The following is a 21,292-nucleotide window of genomic DNA, read 5'->3' on the forward strand; positions in this document are numbered from 1 at the left end:
ACGGGATATGCCGAAAGGAGGTAGACGAACGCAGGGGGAAGTACGAGATGAAGGGGGGGGGGATCTAATGGAGGGGGGGACAGATCTTCTGATATGATATGAATGATAGGGGGCTTCGTAGTAAGGATGGACAGGATGGGGGGAAAAGGAGTGATGGTCCTTCGAGGGGTTCGGCCCGTGCGGGCATATCCATCGAAGAGCTTTTGGGGACGGAGTCCATGCCCTCCATGACGGAGTCGGAATTGGTCGCGACTAAGCGGCTTTTTTCGGAGGTTTCTGGTTCCGATACGGAGGGCATTGGTGCGGGGTCTGACAAGACAATTAAGCCTCATGTCGCCAAAAGAGGGAAAACTCGTGGTTCTGCGAGTAGAATCTCTGCTGCTCGTATGGAGCTCAGAGATAGAGCGAAGGAGGCGGATTTTCTTGCCTCCCTTGATAGGAGGTCCAGAAAAGAGGTGGTGGTTGAGGTGGAACCTACTCCACCAGGCCCCCTCGATATAGATGTCGAGGTGATGGGGCCGGAGGATTTGATGCGCGCTGCTGAGAGTAATCTCCAGGAGATTCTCAGCCTTGTAAACAAATCCTCCAATCTGAAGGGTGGCTATGCCAATAAAATCAAACGAGCCACGTCTACAGTGAGGCTGGTGTTATACACGCTTGAGGCGCGTACTGAAGAGGAGAGGAGGAGACTCGCCGTCTCAAAGCTGATAATAGTCGGCTTCAAAGAGAGTTGGCGAATCTCCGAGAGGAAGTGCGCGCCTACAAGCGCGAATTTGAAGAGAGCCGGACGAAGGCAGCTAAGGAGAAGCGTTCTCCGATGTCCACCGAGCAGCTGGGCGTCCTGGAGCGGAATGTTGCCCGTTTAGTGGGCAGTTTAGTGGACAAGCGCTTGGCAGCATTGGAGGAGCGGTTGCCTCCTCTTGCTCCCATGCGCCCACCCCTGGCGGCTGACAAAAGGAGGGCTGCCCAAGAAGAGGGTGCTCTACATGCTGCTAATCCAGTGCCGGATGCCCTGCCGTCCCAGGACGCCTCATCGGTGATGTCGATACCTGCGACTCACTGCGGGACACGTGAGGACTTTCCGGCTCTTCCGGTGCGCCCGGAGGTGCTTTCGGCCATTGCCCCAGCTAGGTCTAAAAAGGGCAAGGGTAAGGGGTTGAAGTCTCGGGAGCGATCCGACACTGGCCCGTCTGCTTCGGCAACGGCTGCCACTACGTCAACGAGTGTCTTGACTGAGGCACCTGTAGCAACAGCAGCAGCTGCGAGTCTCTCGGAGGAGTCTCCGGCCCAATGGACTGAGGTTGTCCGCCGGAAGTCGCCGAAGAAGACGGCACCGGTGCCTGCCCCGAAACCGGTGAAGAAGGCGCCCAAGGTCGTCATGCCCCGCTCCACGGCCGTTGTTCTTAAGCTGAAGCCGGAAGCGGTCAACAGCGGCTCGACCTATAGCTCTGTCTTGCAAAAGGCAGAGCTGTACATTAAGCTGGACGACTTGGGTATCGGCCCTCTCCGAATCCAACAGGCAGCTACGGGAGCCAGGGTCATTGAGATCCTTGGCTCCACCAGCCACGAAAAGGCGGACGCGTTGGCGGCCCGCCTCTCCGAGGTCCTCGCGGAGGAAGTGGACGTTTCCAGGCCCGTGAAATGTGCCAATTTTAAAGTCACGGGCCTGTCTGACGCTGCGACAGTGGAGTCGGTAAAATCCACCGTCGCTAGGGAGGGGGGATGTCTCTCCACTCAGATATGGGTGGGAGAGATCCAACGGGGCACGATGGGCACGGGCTTTGCCCGCATGAGTTGCCCAGTGACATCGGCTAAAAAGCTAGTATCACTGGGCAGCATTGCTGTTGGGTGGAGCAAAGCCGTGTTCCACCTTGTTGACGCACGTCCTAATCACTGTTTCAGATGCTTGGGAATGGGACACTTCGCCGCGTTGTGTTCTCCAACAATGAATTTGTGTTATCGCTGCGGTCTACCCGGACACAACATGTCCGAGTGTCAAGTTGCCAAGCCGAAGTGTGCGGTCTGTACAGATGCAGGCCGTCCTTCGGATCATGTAATGGGGGGTAGATCATGCAACCCCCCACCTGTCCGTGGTAAATTCTCCTCCACCCCGAGACCAACGGGGAGAGGAGCGGCGTCGCCTGAGGCCCAAATGTCCGACTAATGCCTGGACATTTGGGTTTCCTTCAGGGTAATGGTAACCACTCCGCCGCGGCTCAGGACCTCTACCTGCAGTCGATGGCAGAGTGGAATATCGACGTGGCAGTGTCGGCGGAGCCCTATTATGTACCTCCTCAGTCGCATTGGGCTGGGGATGATCAGGGCTCCGTGGCCATAATGGTAAGGCCAGGCGCCGGCCCTCCCCTCATACCCAGAATGAGGGGTCCCGGGTACGTGGTGGCGGTTTGGGGAGAATACGCTATAATCGGAGTCTATTTCTCACCGAACCGAAACTTAGCCGCCCTAGAGCAGTTCCTCGATGCTCTAGGGCCGCTAATTAGAAGGCTAGCCCCCCCTCCCCGTGATAGTGGCAGGGGACTTTAACGCCAAGTCCTCGGCGTGGGGTTCCCATGTCACTGACCCGAAGGGGAGAGAGGTGGAGGAGTGGGCGCTGGCCTCGGGACTGTCTCTACTCAATACAGGGACAGTCCTGACCTGCGTGCGGCAGACGGGCGGTTCAGTGGTGGACCTGTCGTTCGCCACTCCCCAGGGCCGTAGCTAGGGGGGGGGCATAGTGGGGCAATGCCCTACCTTAAAATCACAATGCCCTACCTTAAAAATACCAATAATCGGCCAAGTGCGAGTCGGACCCGCGCACGAAGGGTTATACCGCGCACGTACCGTTATAGAGCAAAAATAGTATGGGACCTACCTACCTACCTAACCCTTAAATTTTTTTTTAACTTTTGTTATTATTTATTAAATTACATAATATATTATTAAGGCCTTTGTGAAAATTTCAAGTGCCTACCTGTTGTCATCATTGATAGTTAAGCAAAAAATTTTAGAAAAATCACGTTTTTTGTATGGGAGCCCTCCCTATTATATTTAATTTATTTTGTTAATATATTAATATTAATATATAATATATTAATATATAATATATTTTGTAATATATTTTGTTTTTAGTATTTGTTGTTATAGCGGCAACAGAAATACATAATCTGTGAAAATTTCATTTCTCTAGCTATTACCGTTCTTGAGTTACAGCCTGGAAACAGACGGACAGACGGACAGACATCGAAGTCTCAGTAATAGGGTCCCGTTTTTACCCTTTGGGTACGGAACCCTAAAAAGGAAGACCTAAAGGACTTGCATTTCAGGTATTAGACAACAGAAATATACTTTATTCTTATATAAACTATACATTATATAGTTAAGATTTTTATTATACCTTTAAAAACTTTTTGTTCCGTTGGCAGGATTCGAACCCGCGTCCCCCGGATTACGCTGCCACACGCCCAACCATTGGGTCACAGAAGTCGTCGATAATAATTCTTTGTTCTGTGTATAGATGGCATTTGAATCACGATTACATGAAGCGATGCGTCCATTTAATTATAATCTTAATGAAAAAAAAAGATGTAGTACTGCAGTGTGCGAGTCCACGTTTTCAACTTTAACTGCAATTAATAGGCCTCAAAGACTGTCAATGGGTCACGAAAGAATGGCTGGTATGGTATTTCTGGCCTTTGAAAAAAAAAGAACAAAAAAACTTGATCTGAACGAAGTTCTTCGCATTTTTAATAATATGGCGAATCGTAGAATTCAGCTGTTTTTAATATTTTATGTTATTTTATTATTAATTATTATTTTAATAAGTTTGCAGAAACAATAATAATCTAAATATATTTTTAGTCGTATCTATTGACTCGTATCACCCAACCCAACAATTAATTATTATTTCCTCACTCTCACTCACACGTGGATCGCTACATCCAGAAGTTTAACCATATTGTTCGCTTGTTCTTCGTAATTGAGGATTTAATAATATGTAGTTCTTAGATATAGTGCTCATGCTTTGTCACAGAATTTTTTTAAGTATCTAAGAATAACTATTGAATGAATTGAATACATCATTGACCTAGAGATAAATCAAAACAACAAATACTAAAAACAAAATAAAATCAATATTTAAGGATTCGTGTTTTTTGGCCTTTTTTGCTGCATATTGATATTAATGGCAACAGTAGGCACTGGACATTTTTGCGAAATCACTTAATTAATTAATAATACAATTAAAATAACATTTATATTTAAAGGGGGCTCAATTACAAAAAACACAATTTTGGCCTATTTTTTATCTATAACGGTACGAAACCCTTCGTGCACGAATCCGACTCGCACTTGACCGATTTTTTTTGCTTCCGCCCTACCTGTAACCGACGCTGCCCTACATCAAATTTGACTCTAGCTACAGCCCTGCCACTCCCGCTGTCGCGCGCAGGGTGGAGGGTTGGAGGGTGGTGTCGGAGGTGGAGACACTCTCGGACCATCGCTACATACGGTTCGAGGTGTCTTCGGCCTCCGCATCGAGTCCAGCATCGCGCTTCGGGAAACGTAGTGTGTTCCCGCGTTGGGCTCTTTCAAAGCTCGACCGGGAACTGGCGGAGTAGGCGGCTATAGTCGGTCGCTGGAGCTTCCCGTCGTCTGAGGCCATGGGGGTGGAAGAAATGGCTGGCTGTTTCGGCAAAGTTCTACATAGTATTTGCCGAGCAGCCATGCCTAGAGTTTGGAGTCCTCCCCCGCCTCGGCGGGCGGTTTACTGGTGGTCGACAGAATTGGCCGTCCTTCGCACCGCTTGCAATGCAGCGCGCCGCGCCTTTTGTCGCAGCAGGCGGCGCCACCCTCAGGACGTGGAGCGTGATGACCGGCTATACAGGGTCTACCGGGCAAAAAGGGAGATTCTGCAGCTGGCCATCAGTCGGGCCAAGGAGCGAGCGTGGCTGGAGCTGGTGGAGGGGCTTGAGAACAACCCCTGGGGCCGACCGTACAAACGGGCGCGAGATAAACTTCGCGCCCAGTCGGCCCCATTAACGGAGACACTCCACGGACGGCCCGGCGGACGCTGGACTCGATGGAGGAGGGTGTTCCGCCTCCCGTCACGGATGCCGAAATGGAGACGGTTCTGTTCCGTCTCCGAAGGAAGAAGAGGGCGCCTGGGCCGGACGGGGTGCATGGTATAGTTCTAGCTCTAGCTCTCGTGCACCTCGAAGATAGGCTCCGGGAACTGTTTGACCACTGCCTTCAGAGCGGACAGTTCCCGGGAGCATGGAAGAAAGATCGGCTCGTCCTTATTCCTAAGGGACCGGACTGTGCGTCGGCGGTGCGGCCGATTGTGTTGCTGAACGAGGTGGGCAAGGCGTTTGAGCGTATACTTGCCTCCCGCCTCGTTCAGCACTTGTAGGAAGGCCCTGGACCCGGACTGTCTGATAATCAGTTCGGGTTTCGGGCCGGTCGGTCGACCGTAGACGCCATTAGGCGTCTCAAATCGGTGACGGAAGAGGCGGAACGCCGAGGAGAGGTGGTGGTGGCGTTGTCATTCGACATCGCCAACGCCTTCAACAGCCTCCCTCACAGCGTATTACGGGAGGCACTGGAGTATTTCGAAGTGCCCCCGTATCTCGGGAGGCTGTTGAACGAGTATCTCTCCGATAGGGAGGTTGAGTACGAGGACAGGTCGGGGTCCCTAAAGAGGCAGAGGGGATTATTAAAAGGGACTAATATTATAGCTTAGCTAGTCCCGGCGCCGATGGAATCGCTTCAGTTTGCCGGAGCATTCCCTAACTTTGGTGGTCCCTTGATGTAGATCGGCCGGTCGTGGAGGGAGTCCTGTGTTAGACAGATCCAGGATATCCCTCCGTATACGGCTGAAGGCAAACCGCAGGTGGTTTTAGTGGGTAAGCCCGACGTCGGGAGTCCCACATACCCCAAGGGTGCTTCAGCTTAACTGAAGCATATCCCCAACCTGGGGCACCCATAAACATGGGTTTCCCCTGCGCACCAAAAAAAAGGACTAATATAGCTCATAAGTCATAATAATTAATTAGGTAATTTGAAGTTATAATAATAATAATAAAGCCTTTATTTACTGATACCATTTTTACATAGAATTATAATATTTCAGATTATGATTAGATTAGACATCGGTGTCAGTTTGCCCTTTGGCAAAGGCCTCCCCCAGACTTCGCCACGTTTGTCTGTCTGTGGCCGTCCTCTGCCACAATGCTCCGGCCATTTTTTTAAAGTCGTCTTCCCATCTCTTTCTTGGGCGTCCTTTCTTTCTTTTGCTATCCCGAGGATACCACATTGTTATATCTTTAGACCATTTATTTCTCTTGTTTCTTATCATATGGCCTGCCCAGCTCCATTTAAGTTTCTTTACAGTGTATGTACTATAACTTCAAATACACTGTAATTTGAAGTTATAGCGGTTTTTAAATAAGTAAAAATTCAAAGTGGGCAGTAGACAAAATAAGTTTGGGAACCTCTGATTTTAAGCAATGTACACTATTACATACAAATAAAACACTATTCTCTGTTTTACTTTATTGTGATTTAATTCATATTACCTATCTTCTAAACATGGATATTTTACTGTAATCTAGAGAAGCTTCAAAACCAGAACTATATAATATTTAAACAATAAAACAGCAAGCAATTAATAATATAATATAAGCACTTAACAATACTGTTTTGTGATATTTGTTCACCGTAATATGGCAATAACAAGTTAAAAGGACAATACATTAAAATAAAATAAAAACTCCAACTGTTCTATCCGCTCATAATAAATTCGAGCAATTTACTTCACACTAGCAATGGATCAGCACAGCTTAAATAGCATATTTTGTTGCTACGCTAAGCTCCTATAGCGATTGTTCAGCATAGTCGTCTCGCAAGTGTGCTGGCTAGTAGTTACAATTCTCAAACATGTCCATTCAGCCAATCTTCACTTCAACTAACGACTCAGTCTTTCAACATAATACTTTTAAAAACTTATTTTTAAAAAATCTTTGGAATTTTCAATACGTTAATTAAATTTTCAATACCTTATACAGCATCAATACTTTACACTAACAGCAATCTTCAATTCTTACATATTTAAAGAGGACACTTCACCTAAATGCAACATAATGGCACTAACAATTTAACATTACATGAGATGAAAATTAAAGCAAGAAATTACCTAGTAATTTAAATTTTGATAGGGAATGTCAATTGTAAAAATTATATTTAATACTATATAGTCCCCAGTACACGGAACTAACTTTTTTCTGATACATACAAATTTACCACTTCGTGAGTGCCTTGTTTACGATGAGTCCGACAAACTTTTCTATGCGAAAAATTTCGACGCTGCTGCGTTTTCGAATGCTTGACTCCTGGAATTGTCGTCACCATGGCTCCTCGTACATACAACTTTCATTTTTTGGAATTTGTTTAATAAAGTTAATTTAAAAACTGTGGTCAACTTGTCCGACAAGAATCTCGCAGCGTTTGGGGTGTCCGACACTCCAAAGATGTCGCTATGACGTCACTATGACCCTTCGTACATACAACTTTATTTTTTTCAAATTTGTTTAATAAAGTTAATTTAAAAACTACGGTCAACTTGTCCGATAAGAATCACGCTGCGTATGGACAGTCCGACACTCCAAAGATGTCGCTATGACGTCACTATGGCTCTTCGTACATACAATTTTAATTTTCTCAAATTTGTTTAATAAAGTTAATGTAAAAACTGTGGTCAACTTGTCCGACAAGAATCACTCTGCATATTGGAGTTTCCAGCAGCCCAAAAATGTTGATGTGACGTCATTATGTCTCCCCGTACATGCAACTTTAAATTTAGTAGTTTTCGATTTAAAATAAATTAGGGTAAATGACTAGTGATTGTGATGACTAGTGACTACGAAGAGTCATAGTGACGTCATAGCGACATCTTTGGAGTGTCGGACACCCTAAACGCTGCATGATTCTTGTCGGACAAGTTGACCACAGTTTTTAAATTAACTTTATTAAACAAATTCCAAAAAAATAAAGTTGTATGTACGAGGAGCCATGGTGACGTCATATCGACAATTCCAGGAGTCAAGCATTCGAAAACGCAGCAGCGCCGAAATTTTTCGCATAGAAAAGTTTGTCGGACTAATCGTAAACAAGGCACTCACAAAGTGGTAAATTTGTATGTATCAGAAAAAAGTTAGTTCCGTGTACTGGGGATTAATAGATATTTCTATTTTTGTGCTTTTCATAAACATCATTAATGTGATAGAAACATGGATTCATATTTTTTCCTAAAATATTTTTTTTATTTAACTCAGACTAGTAGTAGACTAGTAGTAGTACTAGTACTGTCTCACCTAAACAGTAACTGTAATTAAATTTAATTAAATTACATACCAAAGATCCAGATAGCCATTTCACAAAGTTTTTAACGAAACTCAAGTAAATAACAATAATATGATTTTTGGAGTAATTAACCAATTAAGGAATGAAATTGAGTTATACAGATAAGAGAATGATTATAACTGAAATATTGAAGGGAATTGAGAGATCAATGATATCTAACACAAAGTTCCATTATGATATACTCATATGGAATACAATGTTTGAGTATTTACTTATTATTATAGATTCAAACATTTATACCTAACCTAATGTCTTCTCCCGTTTAGGGCTTAGACAGTTTTGTTCTGATTTTCATAGTTGAGAATTTCCTCCAGGTTCTGGATTTTAATCTCCTGGACGTGCTTGCCGGAGAAGTGGATGAAGTCATGAGGAGGGTCTTCAGCTGAACGCTTACGGACTGTAAATAATATTAATTACAAGATTAGTAATTTTACCTGGAAACAAATTTATAAATTGGTTCATTAATAATATTAATTAAGGAAAACAAACAAGTTGCTCATTTACAAGGTAACCATATTTGTTACCATAGTGGTTTGCCTTATCAAATTTATAATAATTATAATAATACCAAAGAGGAAAGTTGTTTGTTTCCAAGAAAAAGCCCAGAGAATATTGGACTGACCTTAATGAAAAGCATTTTTAGAGCTAATTAAAAGTAGCTTTCCCTTAAAGCTACTTTTTTTTAGGGCGTATTTTCATTAGTCGTTAACTCGTACGGTATACAGCATACGGGGAGTCTATGACAACGAATGGCGCATGTCTATTGGTCGTGGCATGATCTCCCGCACCCCGCATGCGGACCCTATCGACCAGTGAAAATGCGCCATTAGGGTCAATGTACAGCTCTACAGCAGTGTTTTTAAACTTTTTTTTATGACGTGACACTCTGGTATGAAAAATATTTTACGACCCCCCAACCTTTGCTTTTTTATCATGTATTTACCATCGAGGAAATCGATTCCTAGGCAGTTGAAAGACCTACTTCATTTGGTCGGCTTATGTCAATTCAATACTAGCTATGATCGGTCGACAGGGTTTGACTTAACTAAATTACGGTGATAGAATTACAGATGGCGGATGTGCCTAGGAATCGACTACTCTGATAGTACATTGTATGTACATATTATTTTATTTATGAATATAATAATCCGTTGGTTAAAATTCTCCTCCTGATTATATCAATCTTTTTAGTCCTTGTTTTTTACTGAAATATTTCTCCCGATCTCTGGCGACCTTTCTTCAAAAGCTTCGAGACTATCGCGACTGTACAGTCTACTATTCACCTATAATTAGTGACCTTTTTTTTTCACGCAGAGAAATGCATTAACGCATTCGACGCAGGGGATGGGGACTCCCGCTGCGGATATGTGGGGCTCATCGCGGCGAAGATGGTATGTGCCGCGACCCTACCCACTAAAACTCTGCGACGCTCCACTCGCCACCCAAGACGAAGCCACGGGCACGACACACCTACCGCAACTCCGTCAGTGGCCGTCCGACCTTTGTCAGACCACACTCATTTGGGGGCGCTTCTCGCCCCGCAGGCCGACAGAGGCCCCACTTGGGGCTTGCTTGGGCCCGTCTTCTCTGGTGTCACGATGCACGGAGCGTTTTGTGCATCGTGACCCAATCTCCAATTTGATGACGGCGTCCCCACGCCGCCACCACGAGTACCCAGACTAGGGTGGATCATTGTGCTGGCGTCGCACACGTCTCCGCCTTAGCCGTCTCGAGGGGTCGACCGCCTCCCTTTCCCTGCTGCGTTCGGCCTCCTCCTTAGCAGCCATAACCTCCTGGGCGAAGGTGTTAACTGCCGTCCACGCGGTCTCGCTACTCACCATTGCACGAATGATAGCTGGTAGCGAGAGGTCCCGTCCAATTGCGGCCACGAGGGCCACACGCTGTCCTGTCCATGAGGGACAGACCATAACAGTGTGTTCGGCCGTGTCCCTTTCGTCTCCACAATGATGACACCTAGTGTCATTCTCTCTCCTCACTATCTCACACAGGTACCGACCAAAACAGCCGTGCCCGGTCAGCACCTGTATCAGACATAACTAGTGACCTACAATTAACATTGCCATTGACCCACTGCTGGGCAAAGGCCTCCCCCAAAGATTTCCATCTGTCTCTCTCCTGCGCCACCGCTGGCCAGCCTGGATAGCCTCGGCGGCGGCGTCCGTCTTCGGGTGCCCGCTCTGTTGAAATCCTTGCCCAGCGGTCGGAATGCATACGGCCAACGTGACCCGCCCAATCCCACTTCAGCTTGGTAGCCTTGACACCTACATCCTTGATACCTGTTTTGGAGCGCAGTGTGGTATTCCTTATTTTGTCCTCCTAACAAACTGCGCTCCATTGCTCTCTCTCAACCCCGAGCTGGGACTTTTGTGAATCGGTCAATGACCAAGTTTGTGCACTGTAGGTTAGGACAGGCAGTACGCACATGTCGACGAGTCTGCGCTTCAGGGAGATCAGTAAATTTCCCTTCATCAGCGTCTTCATGGACCAGTAGCTCTTACAGGCGTTTTCGATTCGACGATCGACTTTCTTCCCTTGTCTATTTTCAAAAGAAACTAGCTGGCCCAAGTAGATGTACTCGTTGACATATTGCATTTCTTGCTTGTCTACCTCGATGCTATTGGTCATTGTTTTGGACCTATTCATTGTTAGTCCCACCTCGAGGCTTGCAGTGCTCAGGTCTTGGAGCATTGTTTATAACTCAAAGGCTGTGGAAGCGAACAGGACAATGTCGTCAGCAAAACGGAGGTTTGCTAGCCGTTTTCCGCTAACTTCAATGTCCTTCGCCGCCCAAGGATCTATCAGTTTTCTGAAGACTTCAAGCACACAAGTAAAGAGTTTGGGAGAGAGCGGGTCACCCTGTTTGACACCCTTGAATACTCGGAACTTAGGACCGGTCGCGGTAGTATTAAGTTTTATATCAGCGGTGCTATTGGCATAAATGATTCAGAGGAGTTCTATGTATGTTGGATCTATATTTTGATTATAAAGCAAATTAAATATAGCAAGGTGTTTAATGCTGTCAAAGGCTTTGGTGTAATCAACAAAGGCTAGGTATAGAGGCTTGTTGAATTCCAAGTACTTTTCGAGGAGTTGGTTAATGGTCTGCTGGTGGTCTGTGGTAGAAAAATTGTGACGGAATCCGGCTTGTTCTGGTGGCTGCTGTATGTCTAATTTATGGTCAATACGATTTAGTATTACTTTTATTAAAGTTTTGTAGAGGTGTGATATTAGGCTAATTAGACGGTAATTGGCTATATAATGATTATAATATATTTTTTAATTAACAATTACTTACTCAGAGTTTCCTCTTCACGAACAAGTCTGTATATTGGACGGGTTTCACAAGCAGCAGTGACGCTAGCAGAGAACAGACTCTGGATTACAGGGAGCACCGCACGGAGAGAGCTGCGGACACGAGACACGTCGAACTCATCGCCCCGAGTCAGTCCAGCGGCAAACACGGAGGGTCCCAACACTACATCCGGCTCCAAATCCATAACAAAGCAACGGTCAGCATCTACTATACCTAATAAACAAACAAATATAATGAAAACTGTATAATGATCAATATTACAAAGTACTTAAAAGTCTTTAAGGTCCTCATGGTGCAATGGTTTAGAGCCAGTTACTAGATAGTAGTTACTAGTTAGTAATGCCTTAAGAGGAATGTAAAAGTCCAATTACATTATGAGAGAAAGCTCAGGTTTTTACTTCTAACTACTTCTAACTGTGATGTCCTTACCAGTTTGATTGGCATTGAAATCATGGATGAAGTTAACACTGTGTCCATTATCATAAACTTCAATTTTCTCCACGGAGTCTTCAATGTCCAACTCCTCGTGTAGAGAGTTTTCCAGATCATCATTTTGCTGGTTATCATTGAGAGTGCTTACAATTTGGAAATTATTTTCGGAGTGAATTGGCACCACTCGGAAGCTCCCCACCATGGGTTCCTTGAATTATGAAAGTTTAAAGGATTACATAAATTAATTTGAAAGTATGTGTTCCCTTACCATATTACTTAGTTAACAACAACAACAACATTTAATAAAAAGTATAATATAGAATAGGTATACCGGTATATTATATAATAATGGAAAAAAATCCTTGTTTTTGCTAGGCATGACAGGCTATTACAAACTCGAAGTACGTAGGGAGGTTGCACTCGCTACATACTTATTTAAGTAACTAACAGGTCCATAATCCTGCTTCTAGAAACTGTTTATTTATTTAGGACCAAAAACAGCTGTTATTGTGTTGTGTGTTATAAATGAGTACGCGCAGCGCCAGCTGTTGCTGGTGTTACGCGCGCGCACCAATTTGCTTTATATATTATATAGTTATTACTTATTATGTTAAAAAAAAGTTAATTTATGTTAAAATTGTGTATATATTTTAGTTCCTCTATCTGCTGTATTGGGTCTTTCTAAAAAAGTAGATATGACTGTGTGTTTTAATAAATAAATAAAAATAAGATATATACATTTTTATTAAGTTCTTACTATAAAAAAAATGTATTTTGAGGATTATTTAATTCAGTGTATTTTTTTTTCTATTTTGTTAACTTAAATAATAATACTTAAAAGTAAATGTAACAATTTAATCTTACCTCTTTGAAGCTTACTGGATAAGCAACAGTACAGTACCCGGTGAATCGGTGGACTCTGTTCAGAGGCCTGTATTGGCGATATAACAAAAGACCCGTGGTCAAAGACAGAATTAACATCATGAAGCCAAACGACAGACAAACGAAGGCTTTTGAAGCTTGCCTAGCCCCAATAAATTCTTGCACCTCCACTTTATCCTGAAAAATAATAATACTATTAGGTATTTTTTTGCATTTCTGTAAAAAAATTGCTGGAATTTTTATAAAACTGATATTGAATCTGTTGTCAATTACATAAATATTGGATAAATGTAATTTTAATAAAGTATTAATTATTTTATAAAAATAAATATTACTACGCACTTCATCATAATTTTGTTCGTCACCAAGCGGCACTCGGACAATATCAAGCTTCTTAGCAGATAAATTACTTTTTGTTATTACAGTCATGATTATGAAATTCGTAAATACACTATCAAATACGATTTATTTCAATGAACACAACTACTTTATATTCCACTTTCCAGTTGCTATTTGCTGAAAATTCAGAATCGATAAGAAATAATCGATAACTTCCGGCTTCCGGTGAATATAATATTGCCATTAGAAAAAAATCGCAGGGCTTGAAAACCTTTTAGTTTTATATAAAAGTTATTAACTATATTCTATATTATTTGCAAATTTTTGACTTTTGAATTTTTGATAATAATGATAACTTATATTTGTGAAAACATAATATAAATAATACTATTAGATTTTATAATAAACGATAACCATAGAATATTATACGATACTGTATATTGAATAATCAATCTGAATTCTGATCACTGATGTAATGATTTGTGCGGCGAGGATAATAAAGAGACAAAAATATGTGTTTCTTCTTATGCAAAACTTAAGCAGAAATTGACAAAAACAAGGAAAATCATAATTCATAGTATGAATTTATGAAAGTTTATGAAGAAAGAAACTAGAGAACTAATAACACTTGTGTGCTATTTACAATTTTAAGAAAAAAATTCTTATCTATAGTCATTTGACGTATCTCTAGAAAATTCGTCTATGGAATTAAAAAAATTACGAAGACCGAGGGCAACGGACGGTTTCGTTCGTTTTGTGGAATATTCTGCAAGGAGGATAAAGAAAAAGCAAAGAAACTAGTGTCTTTAAAAACATGTTCGATTAGTTATTTTCTACAAAGTTTTGAGTTAAATATTTCTTTATTAGTGTATTACGTATAAAGTCTAACCCATCACGACCACGAACACATAAAATGGCGACTGATCCATCGAAAAACCGCATGCATGTTTTCAAGAACACAGGCAAAGATGTCGATGTAAGTAAATCGAATTACGTATCTATTATGTGGTATAAGAACAAATCTGTACACTTTGCTAATGTTATTGATACTTTTTTAGGAAATGCGCAGACGGAGGAACGAAGTGACAGTTGAACTAAGGAAGAATAAAAGGGAAGAAACGCTACAAAAACGTCGAAATGTGCCTATCAGTTACTCCACCGACGAGGACGAGATCGAGAGGACATTGGCATCAACAAATTTACAGGAATTGGTCAGGAACGCAGCCAACGTCGAGAACCCCGAAGTGCAGTTGGCGGCAGTTCAGCAGTGTAGGAAACTATTGTCATCCGAGAAGAACCCCCCCATAGATGAACTGATACAAACTGGAATCCTTCCTATTCTCGTTCAGTGCCTTTCGAGAGCGGACAACCCGACGTTACAGTTTGAGGCGGCGTGGGCTCTCACGAACATCGCCTCGGGGACGTCGGCACAGACCAACAAGGTCGTCCACGCCGGAGCGGTGCCTTTATTCTTGCAACTGCTCATGTCCCCACACGAAAATGTTTGTGAACAGTCTGTGTGGGCCCTCGGTAATATCATCGGTGATGGTCCAGTTCTTCGGGACTTTGTAGTGGAGCTGGGAGTCGTCAAGCCCCTTCTTAGCTTTATTAAGCCAGAAATACCAATAACCTTCCTACGTAATGTCACTTGGGTCATCGTGAACTTGTGCAGGAGCAAGGATCCTCCACCTCCGGTTAAAACGATTCAAGAAATTTTACCTGCTCTCAATGCTCTCATCACTCATTCAGATATGAATGTAAGTATAAGTTAATTCTCCAACTTTCATAAACTAGATATTATAAGTTCCTAATTATTAATGTATGTTGAGTCCGATTGCATTTCTTAGTCACTAATTAGATGAGTTGCTCATGGTAGTTGACTCAAGTTTAAATTTGGTAGTACAAAATAATAGGGAACATGCAAATATAATATTTATGAAAATTTTGCTATTAAAATGTTAAAAAAATATATAAAAGAAGGGGTATTTTGCATTGCAAGGTTAATATTTTATAAAATATGTATTATTTTTATAAAAATGCCTCCTATTTTGAGCGTTTTAATCGGTTTTAAAGCTAAATGGAACGCGGGGTATGACAACTTTTTGAGAGGTACGTTCAGGGTCATTGTCAATAATGGTCAAACATTAGTGACATCATACAGACTATGGATCCGTTCTAGCGCCAAAATTTAAATTGTAGTTTTGGCGCCAAAGGGTAAAAACGGGACCCTATTACTGAGACTTTGATGTCTGTCCGTCTGTCTCCAGGCTTTAACTCAAGAATGGTAATAGCTAGAGAGTTGAAATTTTCACAGATTATGTATTTCTGTTGCCGCTATAACAACAAATACTAAAAACAAAATAAATTAAATATTTAAGGGGGGCTCCCATACAAGAAACGTGATTTTTCAAACATTTTTTGCTTGGTATCAATGATGACAACAGGTAGGCACTTGAAATTTTCACAAAAGCCTTAATTATATGTGAACTTTAATAAATAATAATAATATTTAAATAAAATAAAAATTTAACAGGGGCTCCCATACAAAAAACCCAATTTTTGGCCTATTTTTGCTCTATAGAGCAAAGGGTTTTGTACCGTTATAACGGTACGGAACCCTTCGTGCGCGAGGGCGACTCGCACTTGGCCGATTATTTAATATACTTGTGGTCTATTTTTCATGGAGTTCTTTAAAATAAATAAAAATATCGCATATTCCCTATTGCACCTGTCTGTAAAAGTAATATTTATTTAATCCTTCCAAAAGGTATTTAGTATTGTTTTTAAAGATTATAAAATGGCATAAAAATATATTTAGTCATCTTAAACTTGAGTCAATCTCGGTGGAGAGTACATTCACCTAGCACAAGGTGATAAACAAATGGTGAATCATCAAAACTGCTCTTATCAGTGATTTTACTTCCAGATACACAAAAACTTTACATAAAAACAAACCAGTAATGATGAAACAAGATATTAATGTCAATAGAAAATATAATTATTATACTATGATCCTTGAGGCTTTTGTTTAAAGGGTTTTTTTTACAGATTCTAGTAGACACAGTTTGGGCTATAAGCTATCTGACCGACGGAGGTAATGATCAGATTCAAATGGTAATTGATTCTGGCATTGTGCCAAAACTCATACCACTCCTCTCACATAAGGAAGTAAAGGCGCAGACCGCAGCACTCAGAGCCGTTGGCAACATAGTAACTGGTACCGATGAACAAACTCAAGTTGTGCTAAACTGTGATGCTCTATCACACTTCCCCAAACTGCTAACACATCAAGTAAGTTATAAATTGTAATTCATACATTTCTTATCTCAGTTACTTACTTCACTTTGCCAAAGAAATGTTGTTTTATCTGTAAGTGTCTAAACACACTAGGCCGAAGTTACGCGGCGTAAATTCCGCATGATTACGCCCGCAATGTATCTTATATCTTTAAACGAGCAATTCTTGTATATATATAAATATATAATTGGAATCTCGGAATCGGCTCCAACGATTTTCATGAAATTTAGTATATAGGGGTTTCGGGGGCCATAAATCGATCTAGCTAGGAATCATTTTTAGAAAATGTCATTTAATTTGTGTTTTATCGAATACCGAGCAAAGCTCGTTCAAATAGCTAGTTTTAAATTACCGATGATACACTATTCCGTCGCGTTCCGTCCGTATTTTATATGCATTTGACATTGCGGACGTAATCATGCGGAATTTACGCCGCGTAACTTCGGCCTAGTGTGTTTAGACACTTAAAAATTGTTGTTAACACATACTTTTTATAGTACCAAAAAAATTAAATGTTTACTAAATATTTGATTGTTTACTTGTTTATATTTGCAAACTGAAATAGCAGCTACTAATTAGAATATTTGAATTTAATGGATTTTGGCAATGTAGCAAAATAACAATACTTGCCAAGAAATTCTACATTGTTAGAAAGAAAGGAACCATATTAAGGTGCGGAATGTTTAATGAACATATAATGATAGCAAACAAAGCATTTAATTCTCGATTAACAAGATTTGTTTCTAAAGAAGAATTAATTATTTGCTACTTGCTATGTTACAAGTGCAGTGTAATCCTTCGATCGTGGATTCTATAATTGTTATTCTATTGTGTCTCACTCACCGGTGAGCTTATGGGGCTTGATGGGATAACTAACCATGCTAACATTAATTCATTAGAGAGAAATTTATGTAGTTTGCATTAATGTTGTATTAAAATTTTACAAGTTTAAGACCCAATTTCACCAACCTCTGTTAGTTAAATCCTAACAAGGCATTACTTAACGGACCTTGGAAAATTAAACAGACTGTTAAAATACTTATGTCCCACAGTAAAAATTTAACAGCGGATTAGTAAATGCAATGTTAAGTGAACAACGAATGAATAACATTCAATTCGTTCGTTCTTGTTATAAGGCGACGAAATTGCAATGTACAAGTTTAATACGACATGTTGGCTTCAATGTGTCATTTTCACCTTATTCGTATAATACGTCGTCTGGTCCAGATAATGCGACCAAATTAAAATATCACTGATCGCATACATTTGTTACACTACAATAATTCTTTCTAGTTTACCAGGTTAATAATTATGATCTGTCAAAGCTGAAAACATGAATCATGATACAAACTTTTATTTACTTATTTCGGCTTGGCAATTTTGATACAAGTCAGTGTATTTGCAATGTCAAGGAAAATCCGAGGGCTGAATTTTTGACAAAATGAAAATAAATAATTATGCATAACATGAAAAATAATAAATAATATGTAAGGATGTGGCGAAACATGGCGGCAACACTCAAAAGTCAAAACAGATTCTTTTATTGATATTGGATATTGTCTTTAAAAAATTGTTGTTTTGACTATTATAACGGCCTGTTATATATTTAACGGACCTCTCCAGCAGGAATTAAAATTTAACACCGTGTTAGGTGATTTGACATGACATTAGTGTATGGTGGAACACTCAATAGCTCTAACAGGCCGTTAACTGATTTAACAAGCCGTTATTTATTTAACATTGCTTGATGAAACTGGGTCTAAGTGTTTTTAGGCTTAATTTAAACCATTTATCATTGTTTTACAGAAAGAGAAAATTTGCAAAGAAGCAGTATGGTTCTTATCAAACATCACAGCTGGCAATAAGCAGCAAGTTCAAGCTGTTATCGACGCCGGCCTTCTTCCACTAATTGTACAGAATCTGAGCAAGGGAGAGTTCCAAACCCAGAAGGAAGCGGCTTGGGCAGTATCAAATTTGAGCATCAGCGGAACAAAGGAACAAGTCGCAGCCCTGATCCAGTGTGGTGTCATCCCACCTTTCTGTAATTTGTTAGCATGCAAGGACACACAAGTTATCAATGTAAGTACAGGAACTTTACTTGTCGGATGTTAGAAGTTACTTAACCTCTTGAACCCCACTGACACCATATCGAGCCACCCCTAAAAATACCCGTGTACCACCATCTTATAAGATTTAATTTCGTTTGTTCTATGCATTGTTTTAAAGAGTATGAAGCTGTTGGCTACAAAAATAATGCACTAAATTTGTTGCTGATTAGAGCAATTTCGCAAAACTTGAAAAAAAATTAAAAATGGCGCCATAGAACTCGGTATTTGAGGCTCAATAGAATTTTGACATTCCGGTATTCGAGAGGTAATAGGTCTATTAGAATCTGATGGCAAAAAATGAGAAAGAAATTGACTAGCAATACCAGGGTAATCGGAATAAAACATTTTGATCCTTTTTTATAGCGGCTGATTCTGTGTGTAAAACATGCAAATATAAAAAAATCCAATGATCAAGGATATTTTTTATAAATCTGCCATCAAAATTTGCTATCAGATCCTGGTAAACCTATAATATAATATTTTGTGTCAAATCATTTATTTGTGCCAGAAATGGTTTTGCAGAAATATGTAATAAATAATTCTACTATCCAGAATTTTTTTTATGATGTCATATATTTTTTTCAGGTTGTATTAGATGGACTGAGCAACATGTTAAAGATGGCTGGAGATGACGCAGAACAGGTAGCCAACATGATCGAGGAGTGCAGGGGAATAGACAAGATTGAAGCCCTACAGAGCCATGAGAAAGTGGAGATATACAAAATGGCCTATGATATTATTGAGCAATACTTTGCTGATGAGGTAATTATTATTTTAGATTGTATCGGCCCTGTTAGGACAAAATCCTGTAACCTGTAATACGTGAACTTGCAAAAAATGAACTTGCAAAAAACTTTTTAGCTCAAAGCATGTCTTAAGGGACTTGTTACAAAATGATGTTACCCGGGTTGCATTGTTTTGTCGTAACAGGGCTGGTATTCTATTTTATTTTATTTTCGTTTATTAGGGTGTCCTTTTAAAAATTTTATAATAAAGTAGAGTATACATTTATAAGATTTACTAAATTTAAAACCAACAGCGGTGACCACAGATAAATAATTTGTATAGGAAAAAATAGAGATCTATTCTATATTGTTAAGTTCATTGCAAATTTTGTTTTTGCTTTAAAGAACTTTCTAATGATTTTATTAAATAAAAAGTATACTATTGAGTGACATTGTTCACTAAATATAGACAAAAATATCTGCTATCCATAGTGAGAGAGAAGGTTTATTGTCTGATAGTGTTATGCCGGATAGTGTTAGCCATCAAAAACTTTTCTAATAAAAAAAAAACTTGTTATTTTCAGGAGGAAGACGCGACGTTAGTGCCGGCCGCCGCAGACGCCTCCTTCCAGTTCGAGGCGCCGCCCCCCGCGGGCCCGCACCAGCCTTTCCGTTTCTGAGCACCCTGGTTGTGTAGTCCCACAGGGCATTTTGGGCCAATCAACCCCCTGAGGTACCCCGGGCCCATGATGCCCTATGGGGCTTCGTTGCCGTCTGGGAAACTATGAATGTAGAGTCGAACCCGATGTATTGGACACCTGGGTAATAGAATTTGAATATGCGTATACCTCAGTATACGATAGAATCTGAGTCGCATGTGGGCACATTACTCGCCGCACTTCCAACACTGAAAAGTGTGCGAACTTGTATAAATATTTGTAAGTACTTATTGCGCCGGACCGAGAGGTTTACAAACGAATGCAATATGACTTTGCTCTCAAATTTTTTTTATTATGAAAAGTTAAAATTTGTTTTCTCGTGGTCTTGTTAATATTTGTTGTAATTTATAAATTTAACAATTGTATTTTAAATATGATCTTATATATACTTTCGGCGGTTCAATCGGAAATACAGTATCGGATGTATTTATTGTATTGCCTTGAAATATAAAGTTTTTAAATGCATTCTTAGTACTCTTTTGTATGCTCACGAAACTTAGTCACAAGCTAAGGGAAGAAGGAATCTTACTAAGAATGTATCGTTTGTACAAATTACTAAATTATGACGTCATAAGAATTGACATTTTCTCGGTCGAGCAAAAATAGGAATATCATAGTTTTCGAGACTAGGGCAGCTCGCGTCGATTTACGCATAATGTAGGCCAATGGATCAACGAACGTTAGTTGTATTGAGCATTTTGTGATAAGTAATTGTTATGGCGTTCGTCGGTTCAGGGAGGGTTTGCCTTGTCGTGATAAGACTATTGTGATGTTTGAAAATATTTTCATCTCGGATTTTCGATTTCTTATTAATATTGGGAAAACGATGGACAAGTGGATAGCTTTAATATAAGTGCATTGGCACGCGCTCTGCTTAACGATCGATGCTTTTATATAACATAGTATTTATGTTTTCATTTATAACTAAAACGACAGTCGTCAGAACCCGACGGCACACGGATAAGATTATGTTCTGACATAAAAACCCATTTGTATCTATATCAATAAATTCTGTCCAATATTAGTATCTTTTATTTCACA

General features: G+C 40.7%; 2 protein-coding genes across 2 annotated transcripts; one reads left to right on the forward strand and one right to left on the reverse strand.

Annotated features, from left to right (window-relative positions):
• Positions 1–8,242: 8,242 nt before the first annotated feature.
• On the reverse strand, positions 8,243–13,609 carry LOC121732201. The gene is made up of 5 exons (XM_042122042.1): positions 13,406–13,609; positions 13,046–13,240; positions 12,179–12,389; positions 11,732–11,962; positions 8,243–8,812 (listed from the first exon to the last, which is right to left on the reverse strand). Exons 1-5 carry the CDS (start codon positions 13,490–13,492, stop codon positions 8,685–8,687), a joined length of 852 nt encoding a protein of 283 aa, XP_041977976.1. The 5' UTR covers positions 13,493–13,609; the 3' UTR covers positions 8,243–8,684.
• A 499-nt stretch (positions 13,610–14,108) lies between these two features.
• Positions 14,109–21,275, forward strand: LOC121732110 (importin subunit alpha-4). The gene is made up of 6 exons (XM_042121943.1): positions 14,109–14,378; positions 14,461–15,159; positions 16,451–16,693; positions 18,506–18,778; positions 19,393–19,569; positions 20,117–21,275. The coding sequence occupies exons 1-6, from the start codon at positions 14,316–14,318 to the stop codon at positions 20,210–20,212; spliced, it is 1,551 nt and encodes a 516-aa protein (XP_041977877.1). The 5' UTR covers positions 14,109–14,315; the 3' UTR covers positions 20,213–21,275.
• Positions 21,276–21,292: the final 17 nt, after the last annotated feature.

This window comes from Aricia agestis, chromosome 1, assembly GCF_905147365.1.
Source record: "Aricia agestis chromosome 1, ilAriAges1.1, whole genome shotgun sequence".
In the NCBI taxonomy this organism is placed as follows: Eukaryota; Metazoa; Arthropoda; class Insecta; order Lepidoptera; family Lycaenidae; genus Aricia; species Aricia agestis.